Raw genomic sequence first — 16,794 nt, forward strand, 5'->3', positions numbered from 1 at the left:
TATTTTTCAGGTTGGCAAACTACAAAGATAGGGTAGTGCAGTGCTCATTGCTGGATGTAGCTATTCACAAGCTACATTAGGGACTTTGATGAAGGGCTAAAGTACATTGTGGTCAAATTTGCTGATGATACAGAGAAAGCTCGGAAGACAACTTGTCAGGATGACACAAAGTTTCATGACTAGGTGAGGCAAATCAAGATATGAAATGTTACAACTTGGCAGTCTACTGGGAATATCTGTCTCAAAAGCCCTCTTCAAAAATACCCAGAAAGGCACTAAACTCATACTGTAATACTGGTAGTCTTACAATGTATGTGACCAATTCTGGGACAGTAAAGAGGTGCAGGTTGACTGACTGCAGTGTATTCTGGTGAAAGCAGGACAAGCTGTAAATGGTCCACATGCTTCCTTTGCTCCATATGTTGAAATGGACAGAGGACAGCGAGTTCATGGAGTAAATAAGCAGCACAATTACCGTTTACTCTTAAATAGCATGCTAAAAGTAATCAGCTCTTCACAAACAAAATCTAATACCAAGCCTGATGAAGAGGTTTTAGGGAAGATGACCAAATGCTTAGCCAAACAGACAGCGTTTTGCAAAACCCCTTTAAGGGGGGATCAAGAGACATAAGGATGTAGGGAGGAAACTGAAGATCACAGAATCCAGGTAGCTGAAGGCACAACTTCCAATGTTGGGACAACTAAAATTGCAAATGCTCAAGATATCAGAATTTGAGGAGCAGGTCCACCTCTGTGAGCTGTGGAGCTGGGGGACATGGTAATGATATGGAGGGGCATGGCCATGAATGTGAAAACAAAGTAAATTTGAGGTATCGCTTAACCAGGTGTCAATGTGGGTTAGTGAGCAAAACGAAAATAGGTGAACAAGGCTCTGCGTGATTTAGGATCTGCAGCTTTGGACGACATTAAGTTACAGAGGTAGACCATGTGAGGCTAGCCAGGAATATGCTGGAACATTCATGTCTGGAGGTAACAAAAGAATGGATGAGAATTCCAGCATCATGACGTGAGACATACAAACTCAGAGATTGGAAGACATCATGGGTCACATGAGAATTAACATTCAAGCCTCTCAAAGTCACCTGGGGGCAATCAATGCTACCCATAATTCTGTGGAATTGGGCAATTCTGTAAAAGTTTGCACAGAGTCACACTGCATGTACAACAGAGAAACTGCTCACCCAATCAACTGGGTGATGCTGTTATTTATATCCACACCAATCTTTTCTTATCTCACACAATCTCTGTCTCTAATTACCAACCTCAATGTCACCTTTGTGGGATCCCTGAATAAACAGCTATCCTAACACAGACATGATTGGTTGCTTCTCTCGCGCAGGAATGTAGAGCAAAGTTCCAATTCTGGCCTGCAACCTGTATGCAGAACTTGAAAACTCTGGTGACTTTTCTGCCACAGTCAGAGCTGTGGAGTTGGTTGGAAATTTTAGGAGCAGCACCAGAGCTCTTCCAAAACTTCATTATTGAATCACAAATCCTGAGAGAAATCTTCAAGAATCCATTGAGAAGCTGGATGTGTACACTTGGGGTGGTCTGGTACTTTGGTCCTACTTGATGCATCCACTGTCATCTCCAAACTACGACTGGTCTGTTGCTCTGCCTTGCTTCAAATCATTCAGACAGAAATTGTAATGATTTCAATTTTGACTGACTGCACTCCAATATTGACTTCATTTTATTCGTAATTGCCGGTCATGAAAATGAACCAGCAGCTTCTTACAACTCAGTCAATTTTCATTCCTCCTCAATAAGCCATCTCCTAATGCATCCGTTCCTTCCATGGGAGGAGTATCATTTCTATACCATGGTATCAAAAGCCTTACTGTTGGCAATGCTGTAGTGGTATTTTGACTAGACTAGTGATTCAGCGTCACAGTTAATGTTGTAGGGACCAGGGTTAGAATTTTAATACAAAAATATCTGTGATTAAAAAAAGCTAACAATGGCCACAAAAGTACCGTCAATTTTTATAAGGAACCATCTGTTTCACTCATTAATTTTAGGGAAGGAAATCTGTCGCCTGTACCTCATCTGGCTTATGTGCGCCTCCTGATATAAAGGAATGTCACTGACTCTTACCTGCCCTTTGAAATCGCCTAGCAAGCCACTCCATTGTGCCAAACTGCTGAAAGTTTCCAAAACCAAAGGCAGCAAACAGAGTCCTGTCAATCCTTCAAAGTCTTCCTTGTTCACATCTTTGTGGGGGTTAGTGTTTAAATTGGAACAGCTGTCTCACACACCAGCCAAGCAACAGCCTGAGGTAGTCATCCTGACAGAAACAAATCATCCTGACAGAAACATACCTTACCCATAACACCATCACTACGCTTGGGCATGTCCTGCCCCCACTAATAGGATACCAGCGGTGACACAGTGGTATACATTCTGAAAGGAGCTTTCCTGGGAAGTCTCAACATTGACTTTAGATCAAACAAGGAAATTGGCTAGTGACCACATCCCCTCTTCTCTTCTCCCCAATCCCAACCCTCTAGCTAGTCAATCAGTTACTCCCACGTGCCCACCTTTTTTCAAGCACTGAAGGTGGAAAGGGCACAGAATAAACTCTGGACGGAAGATTTCAATGTCTATCACTAACAGCAGCTTGGCAGCAGCATTCCTGACAGACCTGGTTCAGTTCTAAAGCACGAAACTGCAAGACTGGGTCTGTACTGGATGGCGAAGGAAGTAAGTCAGAAAAATATACTTGAAGTCATCCTCAGCTGCCTGCAGGTGCACCCGTCTGTGATAACGTTGGTAAGCAAGGACACTGCACAGTCTTTGTGAAGACCATGTCCCAGCTTCCCATTGAGGATATGCTCCTCTTCCTGGTGTAACACTAACATTGCACTAAATGGCATATATTTCAAAAATATCTAGCAACCCAAGTCTGGGTATTAATGTGGAAAAGGGACCAAACTGACCCCCTGGTTGGAATCATATCTAGAACTAAGGAAGATGGTTGTGGTTGTTGGAGGTCAGTCAGTTCTGTTCCAGGGCATCTTTGCAGCAGATCCTTAGGGTAGTGTCCTAGGCCAAACGATCTTCTGCTACCTCTTCAGTAACCTTCTCTCCATCAGAAGGTCCAAAGACGTGATATTCGCTGAGGACTGTACAATGTTCAGCACAACTTGTGACTCCTCAGATATTGAAGCACTTTGTGTCCACATTCAACAAGATCTGGACAATATCCAGGCTTGGGTTGACAAGTCACAAGTAACATTCACACCACATAAATGCCAGGCAATGACCATCTCCAAAAAAAGTCTAACCATCATGATTTGACATTACAATTGCTGTGTTCCTCATTACCAATATTCTGGGGATGGGGTTGGAAGGGGAGGGAGGAGCGGTGTAGAGATATCATTGAATAGAAGCTGAACTGGACTAGCTATATAAATACAGTGGCAACTACAGCAGGTCAGAGTGCAGAATTTACACAGTGAATAATTCACCACCTTCCTTGCCAAAATGTGTCCAATATCTTCAAGGCACACATCAGAAATATTCTCCACTTGTCTAGAATAGCGTAGCTCTAACCGCACTTAAGAAACCTGACACCATCGAGGACAAAGCATCATGAGCATCAGTGTGTACTATCCAGAAGACACACTGCAGAAATTCACCAAAGATCCTCAGAAAGCACCTTCCAAACTCACAGACACTACCACTTCATTGGGCAAGGGCAGCAGATATATGGAGACACCACTGACCGCACATTCATCTCCAAGCCACTCACCACCCTGACTTGGTTCCTTCAGTGTCCCTGGGCCAAAATCCTGGAATGTCCTCCGTAATGGCATTGTGGGTCTGTCTACATTGCATGGACTGCAGGAGTTCACAAAGGCACCTCACCAGCACCTTCTCAAGGGCAGCTACAGACAGGCAATAAATGCTGGCCTATCTAGTGACACCCACATCCCAGAAGTGAATATAAAGAGTTATAGTCATACAACATTCACAGAACTTCTACTGTCATCAAGGTTAGCTGGTTCCTCAAAGAACTGATGAACTGGCTCTACAGGATCTGCCTCTGTAAAAGGGATGGGCAGGAAATGATGGCTGCCCAGAAGGCCCGCTGTCTATGAGAGAATAAGCAAAATCCTTTTGACTCCTTCTTACCATCCTAATAATATGTAAGCAGTTTATTATCCCCGTTTTCATGGTGCTAGCTGTTTTATTGACAAAATTTATAATAGGTTATAACTGACTGAATGAGCTGAAGACACCCATGAAAGTAGCTGCTATGTTGATTGATTTCCAATCTTAGTGACTTCCTAAAGAGAGAAGAGCATCAGTGACCTGTCTTACTCTAATTTGGTTGAGTAATTTCCAATAAAGTCTGTCTGAATCTTGTTTTACTTCATTATCCCAAATCCATTGTTCACTCGTCTAAAATTTATATTTACTCATGCTGCTTTTTCCATTTCACCCAAAACTCAATTTCCATGAGTAAATTCTTCACTAGCAAATGCAGTTACTCTATAAAATTTATAATCCCTTGATATATCATCTTTCAATAACTACACTAGCTTGTTTACCATCTGCTGCATCAACCATATTCTTTGACATTCTTGACATTCTTTTAACGCTCCATGGCATCATCATCCCAATTTCTGACTTTTAAGTTAGAAGCAACAAGCCATTTTTTTTGGACTTATTGCCCATTCTTCCTTTGTTCTCCATTTTAGCTTAGTTACCTTTCATCTCTAGTGATATGATTTTATGTTCTCTAAAGCGTTTCCAAACCTGTTATCTTTTTATTGTTATCTATCCTGTTACCTTTTAACAGAGCTGATCAATCTAACATCTTTATCCCACCCCTCAGAATCAATCTTCTAAAGCAGAATGGTTCTACTGTAAACATTTTTTTTCCATTCTAAACCAAATCTAAAAATGTTGTGATTACTAGTGCCAAGATGTTCCTTGAATCTGAGATGTTACATTATTTTCTGGTTGCTAATCATCAAGTCCCATTGCAAACTCTTCTCATTTGGGTTCATTGTCCTCAGCAACAACTCACTATTATGGCCAGGATTACACTTTTACTCCTAGTGTATCCTTTGTAAAGATTCCAATCTATCTCTGATATGCTGTCATCAACAATGAAAACCCTGTATAATGGTTGTAACTCCTGAAGATACAATGGAATATCACCATCAGTTTCCTTCCCCTCATTTCTCATATCTTTTCATAACATTTCTACTTCATCAGCAATGGGACCAGATAGGGCTCTCCATTAGTCCTAGGTCTTTGGTCCCCCCTAGTTCGAAAGCTTTATCCTCGAGAAAGAATGTATGCTCCTGTACATTTACATTGTTGATCCAGATTTTTATGATGATCCATTACATCTCATTATTTCTCTCCAGCATGGGATTACTGTTCACCCATTTTATTCAAACAACTCCAAGAATTCATATACACAATTAGAGGTAATCATCTCAGATAGTGTTTATTTATTTGACTTTTATTTTCTTGTCTTTTCACATATCCTCTGGTTTTACACACTTGGCTGCTGTGGTTGTACTTGAACATTCACCTTACAGTTCCGTAAAACAGTATCACTTCTACCAAAACCACTCTCCACACCCTTCTTCTTTTAACATCAATAACTGCTTTGGAATGCCTTGCCCCTCTCCTTGCCTTGTTAGTTTTAATTCGTCGAAACTATTATTTATCATCTCCGTGAGGTTGTGAAGTTGGCATTGATGTGTTTTCAGTGAAGCACATCTGAGCTAGACAGCATTTTCTTACCCTGCAAGTTGGGATGGTGGTCTATGAATCTAAAACATCCCCTTCTATATTATTCTGAGATTACTGACAGGGGTTTTGCACCACAGTCCAGAAATTAACTTAAACTTTACTTCTCAAGACATCTAACATACTTTCTCCGATGTGAATGGTTATGATATGTATTAATATTTTTTAAAGACTTTCTTGCTTTTCAGAGGTCTTCGACCAACTTGGTTATATCTCTACTGTATCACCTTATTAAAACGATGCATCTTTCAGGCTTCCTGATTACATTGGTAAATTAGAGACCCAGAATATCTTTGGGGCAATGCAAGTGCCTAGGTGTGGCTCCTCAGGATTTTTGCTGCCAATTAAAAATTTGTGGGATCATGGCAAAGTACTATGATCGAAAGTTCATTGCAAAACTGAAGGTAAATGTGCCCAAGGTCAATCCAAGAGGAAGTTGTCAAAACAACAAATTCTCCTTACAAAAGGATCAGTTTTAAAAATGAAGCAGGAAAATCTTATGACCAAATCATTAGAGGTAAAGATATGAATCCCATTTTAGATGGTCAGGTGGATTTGACATGAAAAAGTGGGCCAGGAGACACACCTGATCAATTCATGCCCCTGCTACATTGGGCCAAAAGGAAGGCTGAGTGTAAAAGAATATAATTTTATATAAAGTATTGTATGCAAACTTGAAAAGGACACTGTTTCAGGGAATATGAAGAGTGGGGGGAGATCTGCCTCATTAGCTGTTGTAAAACTCTGTGTCTCTCTGAGGACGGCAATGGAATTAAACATAAACCTCTTTCAAATAATGGAAAACACATGGCAGTGAAATTCCCTCTTTCTGTAATATTCTGTGGTATGTGGTTCAGCTACACTATTAACTCCAGGAATAAATGACCCCAATCATACTGATTTTATTTCAAATGCCAGGTGCACACAGCTTAACAGTAATTATTCATACAAAATGCTGAGCTAAGTACCACCTTCAATTATTGGAGTATTGCAAGTTTCTGATACTTTTGTTACATTAAATTCACCTGGCTCCTTCCCAAGAATCCCAAGAAAAAAAAGCTCATCATGTTTCCATGCACTAAAATCAAATCCTGAACAGCATAAAGATTGAGTTCAACTTACTGCCTGCTTCTGTTCCTCGTCCTACACAAGTCAGCATTTGGAAAAGGAAAAAAAAGAGAGAAACAGATAGATTATTAGACATTAGATAGATATCTGCAGTTGTGAAAGGTAGGAAGGGTATTCAGAAACAGAACTTGCTGGCAAAACTCTGCAGGTCTAGTAGCATCTGTAGACAGAAAGCAGATGTTGCCAGACCTGCTGACTTTCTCCAGGTAGTTTTGTCTTTGTTTCTGATTTCTTGATTTCTATAGACGAGTATTCAATTGGACTTTTTACTGGGCTCCAACAAAGACCAATATACAAGGCAACTACATAATTTTTATTCAATAAGCCAGTCAGTAGTTTCATTTACATGGAAATTTCTGGAAATTTCCTTTTGCGTTAACGTGCTCTACTATGTTAATCCCTGTCCTCACACCATCTCTTACCTCAAACCCCAGCTACCGAGGCTCCAAGTAGAAACCACAAATTGTTCAGTATAATGTTCACATTGTGACTGTTATAGAACTCTGAACAAGCATGCTGTTTCTCTTCCAACCATCTACCTAGCTCTCTTGATGTAATTGCAAGGAGATAACACAACAGATGTCTTCAGTTATAGTTATCTGCTCCATGATTTCTTTGTGAACAACTGTGCAGACACAGACAGACCGAGGACGACAGTGCTCTAACAGTAGCCTTCTTACACCCTATTGTGAATGTTGGCTGGTTAAAACTCATTTTGATATACATGTTTATGTCCAAAAATCAAAACTTACATCGTATTTCAGAAAAAAAACAATGTCGCTGTGACATGTAAAGACGAAAATGGAACACTACCTCCTCAATGAGCAATTATTCAAATACTGATTTAAACCCTTAGGAACAAGAGGTAATGGGACAGTCTTCAATGCACACTCTAAATGCTATCAGTACATGAACCTGCAATCTGTTAAGAATATTGGAACTCTCTTCATAACTATTCGATACTTGGTCTGTGTTATTTAAGGTAAAACTATTTTTCTCTCAGAGGACAACAGGAGATTTTCACATAATACAGAAATTCCTTCCTGCCACTTGTTCACAGGTGTGCACAACAATTATATAGAGGATGCTAAAATGCTCAAAATGCTGGATTTATGTGAAGTCAGGCACTAACTGTTGAAGGGGAATAATATTACATGTTGATAACCTATCACTAGTACATTTAACTGAAATTTCAACCATTTTTTCTGAGCTGCTGAGCTTGTGGTATTTTCTGTTTTGATTTAAGACTTCCAGTATTTTGCCTGAGTTTACTGTAAGAGGTAACAAGGTGTGGAGCTGGATGAACACAGCAGGACAAGCAGCACTCGTAAGATGCTGCTTGGCCTGCTGTGTTCATCCAGCTCCACACTTTGTTATCTGGGATTCTCCAGCATCTGCAGTTCCCATTATCTCTTATTATTGTAAGAGGTATACAGGTAACCTTCATCCACACCATCTTATTTTCATTAGTTCTTTCTTAATGAACCGAAGCACTACTTCACCCAATAGTGAAGTGGATAAATTCACTTCTGATGGCTAAGTGACATGAAATCTGGAAATATTCCAGGTTTTATTCCTGATAGTTGCCGATTTGGCCTATCTCAGCTGAGGCTGTAGTTGAGAAATTACAACTGACCTCAGTCGTCCTAGACTAAAGAAGGATAAATCAGGCAGGGTCTGTTTTATGTCTCTTTGGCAATAGTCCCATCTTTGACTCAGAAGACTGTGTGTTCAAGTCACTTTCCAGAGACTTCATTACCGAGCACATGACCCTTTTGTGCAACACTATGGCAACACTACACTTCCATAAGGGCTGTCAAATGTGACTTTAAACTGAGGCGCTACATGCCCCTTGATGCACATAAAGATCCCATGATATTATCCCAAGCAAGTACAGTGCAGTTCTTCCCAGGACCTGACCAATACTTAGACACTATACTTTATTTCCTCATCACCTACATACAGATGAGGTGTTGGAATAGGCCATTCAGCCTCTCAGCTTGCTTTGTCATTCAAGTTTGTTTGTGGCTGATCTCTTCTGGAATAACTGCAATAAATATCATTCCAAAATAAACTGAATTCAAAATCTAACCTCACTTGACACTCTGTCACAATCCTTATCCTGGTGAATAAATGGACTTCCCTTCTTCATCTGGTCATAGCAGAGTAAAATATACTTTAATGAATTATGAGGCATAGTTTGTAACCTTATTTGTTAATTAAACTGGGGTTTGGATGGGAGAAACCAGAGCGATCGATAAAATTAATCTGACACAGGAAGCAAATTTGCCAGTGTTGTGTATGGCATTGTGAACGAGCAAGCTGATCTGCAAAGTGCTCAGGTTTAGCACGTGAAAATAATTCTGAAAACAACAGATTTAAAAGATTTAGATTGCCAGACTATCAACACCAGAAAAGGTGGCAAGAGACTGATAAATGTATAAACTTGTGAAAATCATTTATTATTGATGGTGGGTGTTCCTGTAAATGCTGCTATATTTTATATGATCACATGATGAGACACAAAGCAGAAACACTGCTTTGCTTACTTAATTTATTTTAAAATAAAACATTTTCAACCAATTTTTACAACTCAATGACACACAACAATACAAAAGGTTAATGGTGACCATATTAGGCAACAGCAAATTTATATTACAGCAAACAATTTACAAATAAAAGCTTATAATTTTACAATGCTGTTGACTCAAGGTAGAAAATAAATTGACTAACTTGCTAATTCTCAAACTCTATTTTGTTGTAGATCTGTGGTATAAAAAATAGTGATGGGTAGACGTTATAGAAATTCATGCTGCAGGCATAAAGCTTTGTGCACTGGGAGCACTGACTGGGAGTCCGGGGGTGAAGTTAAATTCTGCTAGATCCTGTAACTTCAGAAATTTTCATTTATACTCAGGATTACCAATTAGTGCACACGGCTCTGCATAAGTATCAGATTGTAAACCCCAGCTTCAGATCAAATAGTGAAGATAAAAAGAGAATGACAAATGTGGAATGGAGTCTGCAGACCAATACTATCCCAGCTTTGATTCCTTTCTGCACAGAATTTGCACAACTCACTGGATTTTTCATTAGTGTTGGAGTTGAGCCATAGCAGCTGTAGAAAGGAAGCAGGATCCATTCCCCTATTTACTGTCAGTGACACATGCTGCAAATTCTGTGTGAACAATGAATATGATGAAGGAAGGTTGAGTGTAATGTGATATTCCCCCCCCACCCCTGGCAATCTGAGGTACACACATGAAAAATGGCTGATGGGTCGGTGGTGTTACGAGCACTGTTGAGTAAAAGGCATTGTCTTCAGGAGGACATAGGAACAGAAGTAGGCCATTCAGCTCTGAGAGTCTTCGCCACCATTTAATACTAGAATTGATCAAACTGTTCAATGCCTTATTGGTTCAAAACCCTTTACGCCATTGGTAACCCACATGTCCATTTATCACAGTCTCTATGACAGATTCAAGTATTTTCTATCGTGCTGATGAATGCTTTTGTTCCCTTGTTCCTTTTTTAAAAATTGTGGGATGAGATTGCAAGTTTCCAATCTGCAGGAATCAGTCCAGAATCTACTGAATTTTAGAAAGTAATTCCTAATGCATCAACAATCGCCATAACTTCTTCCCTCAGCATTATGAGATGTAGATCATCAGGATCCAGGAACATAACAACTTTCAGCTCCCGTTAATTTCAGAACAGGGGTACATAAATATAATGACATAATAATAAATAACCACAACCTGCAATTGTTACTTTCTCATCAACAGCATACAGTCTTGGCTTAATACGTCCTATTTCATGGGAATTTTATACGAATTGGATGTGCCAATAAAAAGGAAAATTTTGTTTTTGAAACACTGGAAAATATAGTGAAGATAACCAGATGATCCACCACGCTATATTTTTATTCTGGGACCAAAACACAAAACTAGACTTCAACTGAACAAATTATGCACGGATTCTCAACACTAAGTCCACAATTTCATTTATACCTAACAGAGGATGCACAAAGGGATAAGTTGATCTGAATGCTATAACAACAGTGGTTCCTTGGGGCTTCTGATGAAGGGTCTAGGCCCGAAACGTCAGCTTTTGTGCTCCTGAGATGCTGCTTGGCCTGCTGTGTTCATCCAGCCTCACATTTTATTTCCTTGGGGCTTGTTGGGGGTAAGAACTGCGACCAGGGAATTGACGCAGATAAGACGGTGTAAAGTTACAAAATCTTGAATTATTTTCATTTACACCATGCATCTAAAGCAACTAAAATGTGATGTCAAAAAAGGCATATATGTACATCTTTGTTGAAAACACATTTAAATGATTCAAACAGCATCAATTTCTAATATCTTCTGGTAGAGCGAAGCTGTCAGATTTTAAAGCAGAACTCCAGAGGGTTACTATTGAGGAACGAACTGCATTCCATCCTCACCCTCCAAGTGCCTTCAAGCACTTTAAACATACTGCGCACATTGATTTCCTGAAACAATGCATTGCTGAAATTTAAACATATACGTGCCTTGGTGAAGTAATACATAGATCCACAAGTAAATCATATTACTGTATCGTTGTATAAACATACATGAGCAGGATTGCTCACAGAACATTTCCAACGATTTAAAATGGAAAGCTATCCCCACATTTGTTGATGGGAAGTTGCCTGTGACAACTCAGCGCACATCTAAGAAATGGCACTGTTTTGCTAATAGTTTCACCCAGACCCAGAAAATGTAAGTGAGCAGAAATGGCTCATAACATCACAGGATTTCAAGGTTCTACATTAATCTTAATACATGTGTCACAAACAAAATCAATAATAAGTTCAGAGGTAAATTATCAACCAGAATTTGAAACTTCATTTTTATTTTCCTGTTTACTCTTCTCCTGAAGCTAGTGCAACTAATCACAATCTTATCATCAGTTTTACTACGTGGACATGAGTTCATTGGTTGTTAATGTAGCTCAATCATATTTTTCATTGTTTAGTCTATTTTTATAAGAGAAGCAATCCCGGTACCAGTGCCAAATGGGTCCAAAGCAGTAAGTAAATTTAACAACGCTAAGTATGCCACGAATCATAACATTATTGAATCACAGGTAACAAGCTGAATTTCAATTAATTTGAAAACTTAATTCTAATTAGCAACAGCACAAATTCTTTACCACAGGGTCTGGACTGTCTTTCTGATCCCATTTACAATTACAGCCCATAAATGGTAGCAGAGAAAGGTGCAGATAAACTGAGTGTTAAACCAATGCAAGGATTAAGCTGAGACAAAGACAGCTGACATTTCAGAGGTAGGAGCAGGCAGTGTTGGTGACGGAGACAGTACAGTGATTAGAAGTTTACCGCTGGTTCAAATAGGATGTTGAATACTTGTTGAATACTGATCAGTCTTGATTTGGTGACCAAAGACGAAAGTGAAACTAGTGGTGAAGGCTGAAGAAAAAAAACTCTGGTCTTCCCAATTTTTAACAAGAGCAAACTGTGGCTCATTTAGTTACTGCCTAATCACATTTGGCTGCAACAGAAGCACTATTGCAAAGTCCCCAGTCACTACAATCTTTAGCATTAACAACTGATCAGAGATTTAATAGGATTACTGATATCGAAACCATAGCAGCACAAACAGGGAGCTGTGACAAATGGTTCACCTTACGATTCTCCAAAACCTCTTTGCCACATGAGACACTCAAATAAGGAGTGTGACAGAATAGTCACCATCTGCAGAGTGGATGAAGCAACAATGTTCAATAAACTGAATAGCATCACAATAGGTGGTGCTAACTGCTCCTTAGCCTCGCCCAGCTCTGTGAATTTTACCACTACAATCATTTCTTGAGAAGGAGAACAAAGGCAATCTCATACTGTTTTGTCTAATTCCTCCTGCAAACAATGTCCCTTATTGTTTTGTTTCCAGTGCACAAGCGACGAGTTTAAATTGCTGATCCCTTTAAATTTCGATGCGCAGCTGTGCGACTAACGTCATATAAAAGCCTGACTTCTGTTCAGCAAAGTCTGGGTTGCCATGTGGCATGGCAGAAGCATTGCCACCAAGTCACACACCATCAAGATTTCAACAAGTATTGTTAGCCCATCCTTGGCTACAGGTCAAAATTCCTTCGTCCTCTTCTTAGACAGGCGCTTGGGATCAAGGACTGATTTTCATCCGCTCTGTGGGTCCTGAGGACACTGAATAGTCCAATACTGAATTTACACACCATGTGGTCGGGCAGTGCTTGCTAAATCCAGGGGTGGATGCTCGGATCTTTGTACGGTCCTTCCACTGTTTGCACTTGGCCCCCATCTGGACCTGCTGGAGACACTAGAAACAGTTGCAGATGTTTCTTTTCCAACTGGGCAGTCTTGGGCAAGAGATTCCCATCAGGTGTTGGAGATGTTCCATGCTATCAGGATTTGAGGATGTCCTTGGAATGACTCTCTGCTGGTAACTGTTTGATGACGATTGGAGAGAAGAGCTTGTTTTTGGGAGTGCTGTGTCAGGCATATGGATTCAGCTCTTTGACTTAGCTTGTTTTTGGATGATGGCCTGAGAGGGAACACTGATAATGAAGCACCTACCCTGCAATTGGATCAGCAGGGTTCTTACAGATGCATCATTGGTAATATCTGGCCAAGATTTAAAGTCTGTGCTATATATTGCCCATTTCTTTAGCACATATAGGAGTACAGGTCAACATGGCCATCGTGGAGACCATGTGCCTGCTGCTGAGTGGAGGAATTTGTCATCAGGCACGCTCTTTCTCAGAAGTTTGTGCTGGCACACCGGAGGCAATGATAAGTTTCAGTGTCAAAGTTCGTCCTCACTAACAGGAGGCTCACAGGAAATGAGATTGGATCTACATTGTATAACACTTGCTGTGGATCATATCAAGCAGGAGGTGAGGGCAGTGCTGTGCTTCAGAGGGGATACTTTGCCATCTGGATACTTAGCCTAAGGCCCATTTTCTCCTTCAATTCTGAGAATGTATTCACAATAGTTTAGATTTGATTTATTCATTGCCACGTGTACCTAAATACAGTGAATAGATTTGTTTATGAGCAGCAAGCAAGGGCATACAGATCATATGGTGAAAAAAATAATTAGACAGAGGCACACCAGTTATATTGCACAGGGTGTGTGCTAGATAAAATCAATACTAGCAAGATCAACATTATTTGAAGTTAGAAAATCCATTCACCAGTCTAATAATGGCCAAGAAGAAGCTCTCCCTAAACCTGTATGTGCATGTGTTCAGGCTTCTGTATCTCCTGCCTGATGGAAAAAGCTGGAGGAGATCATTACTGGGGTGTGATGGGTCTTTAATGATGTGGCAGCCTTTCCATGGCAGTGAGCCATGTAAATGGAGTCCATGAATGGAAGGTCGGTTTCTGTGATGGTCTGGGCTGTGTACACCACCTTCTGTAGTTTCTTAAAGTCCTGGGCAGAGCAGTTGCTGCACCAGGCCAATTTGTACCCAGACAGTGTACTTTCAATGTTGCATCCTTCGAATTTGGTGAGGAACCTCATAGACATGCCAAATTTCCTGAGCCACCAGAGGAAGAAGGGGAGTTGTGCCTTCTTGACTTTTGCATCTAGGCTAGAGTTGATGTGGGCCATAGCCAGCCTTTCAAAGCACTTCATGGTTATGGAGGTCAGAGCCACTGGGCAGTAGTCATTAAGGCATGTTGCATGTTCAGAGGCTTTACCTCCGAGTGTGAGAGCACAAAAGCATCACCTGTAGACGGAATCACAATGGCACAGGTTAGGATGGCCTTGGCTCTGGATTGAAGACAATGAAGTTGGTAGTTTCCTGCTTATCCAGTTAGATGCCCCATTGCAGTGTGAAGCTTCATGGAGGTGAGCTGGAGTATTGTGGTGAGGAAGATGGGGAAGATGGTGTGAGGTTTGACCCAGATTGTGCACATGTTGCATTTGCAGTGGGTCCATTATCGAGGATAGTGGCTTGCCTGTTGTTCTGCAGCAGGTGGAGAAACCTATCCCTAACCTCACGTCCTAGGGCCCGTTCTTGGTTGTGAGTCATTATCAAGATAAATATCTCTAGACTGGACCTGCCTTCCTGTGGTCACACTTCCTTTGTTCCATTGTAAGTTCAGAACTATGTTTGCTGAGGACCACTCAAAATTTGGCATTACTCACGATTCCGCAGATATTGAAGCAAATCCATATCCAAATACAACAGGAGTTGGAGAGACCTGGACTTCCTGACAAATCACAAAAACATTTGTGCTATACAAGTGACAGGCAATTACTGTTTCCAAGACAGAGTCTAGACATTACAACATTGACATTTAATGCCATCAACATCACTGAATCCTCATATCATCATCATCCTACGAGGGCAGGGTAGTCTTCATTAACCAGAAACTGAGCTGGATTAGTTAAATAAGTTCTGAGGAAGGCTTACTGAGCACAAAACATTAACTCTGATTTCTCTCCACAGATGCTGCAAGACTTGCTGAGATTTTTCAGCAATTTCTGTTTTTGTTTTTTTTCAAATGAGTACTGTGGCTTTAAGAGCAGGTCAAGGCTAGGAATATTGCAGCGAGTAACTCACCTCCTGACTCCCCAAAGCCTGTCCACCATGTACAAGGCACAAGTCAGGAGTGTTATGGGATACTCTCCACCAGCTTTCCCTCTAATTTCCTGACCATCTGCACCAGGCTCCGAAGCCTGGTCACAGGCAGTGGCATGTGGAACTGGCATCAAAGCCACAACTGGTGTGTCAATGCCAATCGCTGTGTGCAGAACATCAGAGCAACTCCACATTGATGCAGCTGCAACTTCACTCAAGAAGCTCACCCTTGAAACAGCCTGCTTGATCGTCATCACATCCACAAATATTCTTAGATAGCATCTTCCAAACCCACAACCACTTCCATCTGGAAGCACAAAGGCAGCAGCTGCATGAAAACGTAACCACCAGCACTGAACTGCACATTATCCAGGTTTGGAAACATATTGCCATTCTTTCACTGTTGCTGGGTCAAAACCCTGGAACTCCCTTCCTGACAGCATTGTGGGTCTACCTACAGTACATGGACCTCAGCTCACCATCACCTTTTCAAGGGAACTAGGGATGGACAGAAATGTTGGGCCCAGTGAGCACCGCAAACATTCCATTACTGGATTCAAAAGTGACTACCAGGAAAATTACCATCCGCTCTTCCACTCAGTTTCATTCCATTAACAATTAGTGAAGATCTTCCCATTTCCATTGTTAATGGGTAATAAATACAATCCCAGAGTCTCATCAAATAAATTAAATGAAAGCTGAAACTATTATGGATTCATCAGTCTGTCAAGGACTGCAACTGTTCAAGACATCCAACCACCTACTAGGAAATAAACATCACCCTATCTAAATCGCCAATGCCAGACGAACGAATACATGCCAGTGTTAGGATCGGACAACTGATAAAGAAATATTAACATATCTGCAGCTTCTTGCATTGTTCTTTATCTCTCACAGGCCTGTGACATCAAAATCCAGAGCAGTAAGAAACAAAAAGCTTCATGGAGATTATTGCTTGTAGTCCCAAACCAAATTTATTTAAAAGATCGTTCTTAGCAACAGCGACTTTTACTGAGCAGAAAGACAATCATAACAGCTTCTCCACCTTTGATATTCTGTGGGGATTCCTACTCTAACACAGCAGGGATCTGCGAGAATCCTTGGGGAAACAATTTCAACTGAAGTTACACAGAGAATTACAGTGAAATGCTAATAGCATGAACACACCAACACTGAAGGTCTGTTCAATTTTAATCCTTTAATTACATCTGATTTGATACAGGCTTCAGGGTTCAAACACGTAACATCAATATTGCA

At 40.6% G+C, this 16,794-nt stretch overlaps 1 protein-coding gene across 12 annotated transcripts in view; it reads right to left on the bottom strand.

Moving 5' to 3' along the window:
* Window positions 1–16,794, bottom strand: part of dtnba (dystrobrevin, beta a) — a 537,031-nt gene that overhangs the window by 128,595 nt on the left and 391,642 nt on the right. For 10 of the 12 annotated variants that reach the window (XM_048530760.2, XM_048530766.2, XM_048530770.2 and 7 more), the window contains one exon: window positions 6,919–6,939. The exons of the other annotated variants lie outside the window; for them this stretch is intronic. In XM_048530760.2, the coding sequence (XP_048386717.1) occupies window positions 6,919–6,939 (21 nt within the window). The remainder of the gene's footprint in view (window positions 1–6,918; window positions 6,940–16,794) is intronic. 12 annotated transcript variants of the gene reach the window in all.

Source organism: Stegostoma tigrinum, chromosome 4 (assembly GCF_030684315.1).
Source record: "Stegostoma tigrinum isolate sSteTig4 chromosome 4, sSteTig4.hap1, whole genome shotgun sequence".
In the NCBI taxonomy this organism is placed as follows: Eukaryota; Metazoa; Chordata; class Chondrichthyes; order Orectolobiformes; family Stegostomatidae; genus Stegostoma; species Stegostoma tigrinum.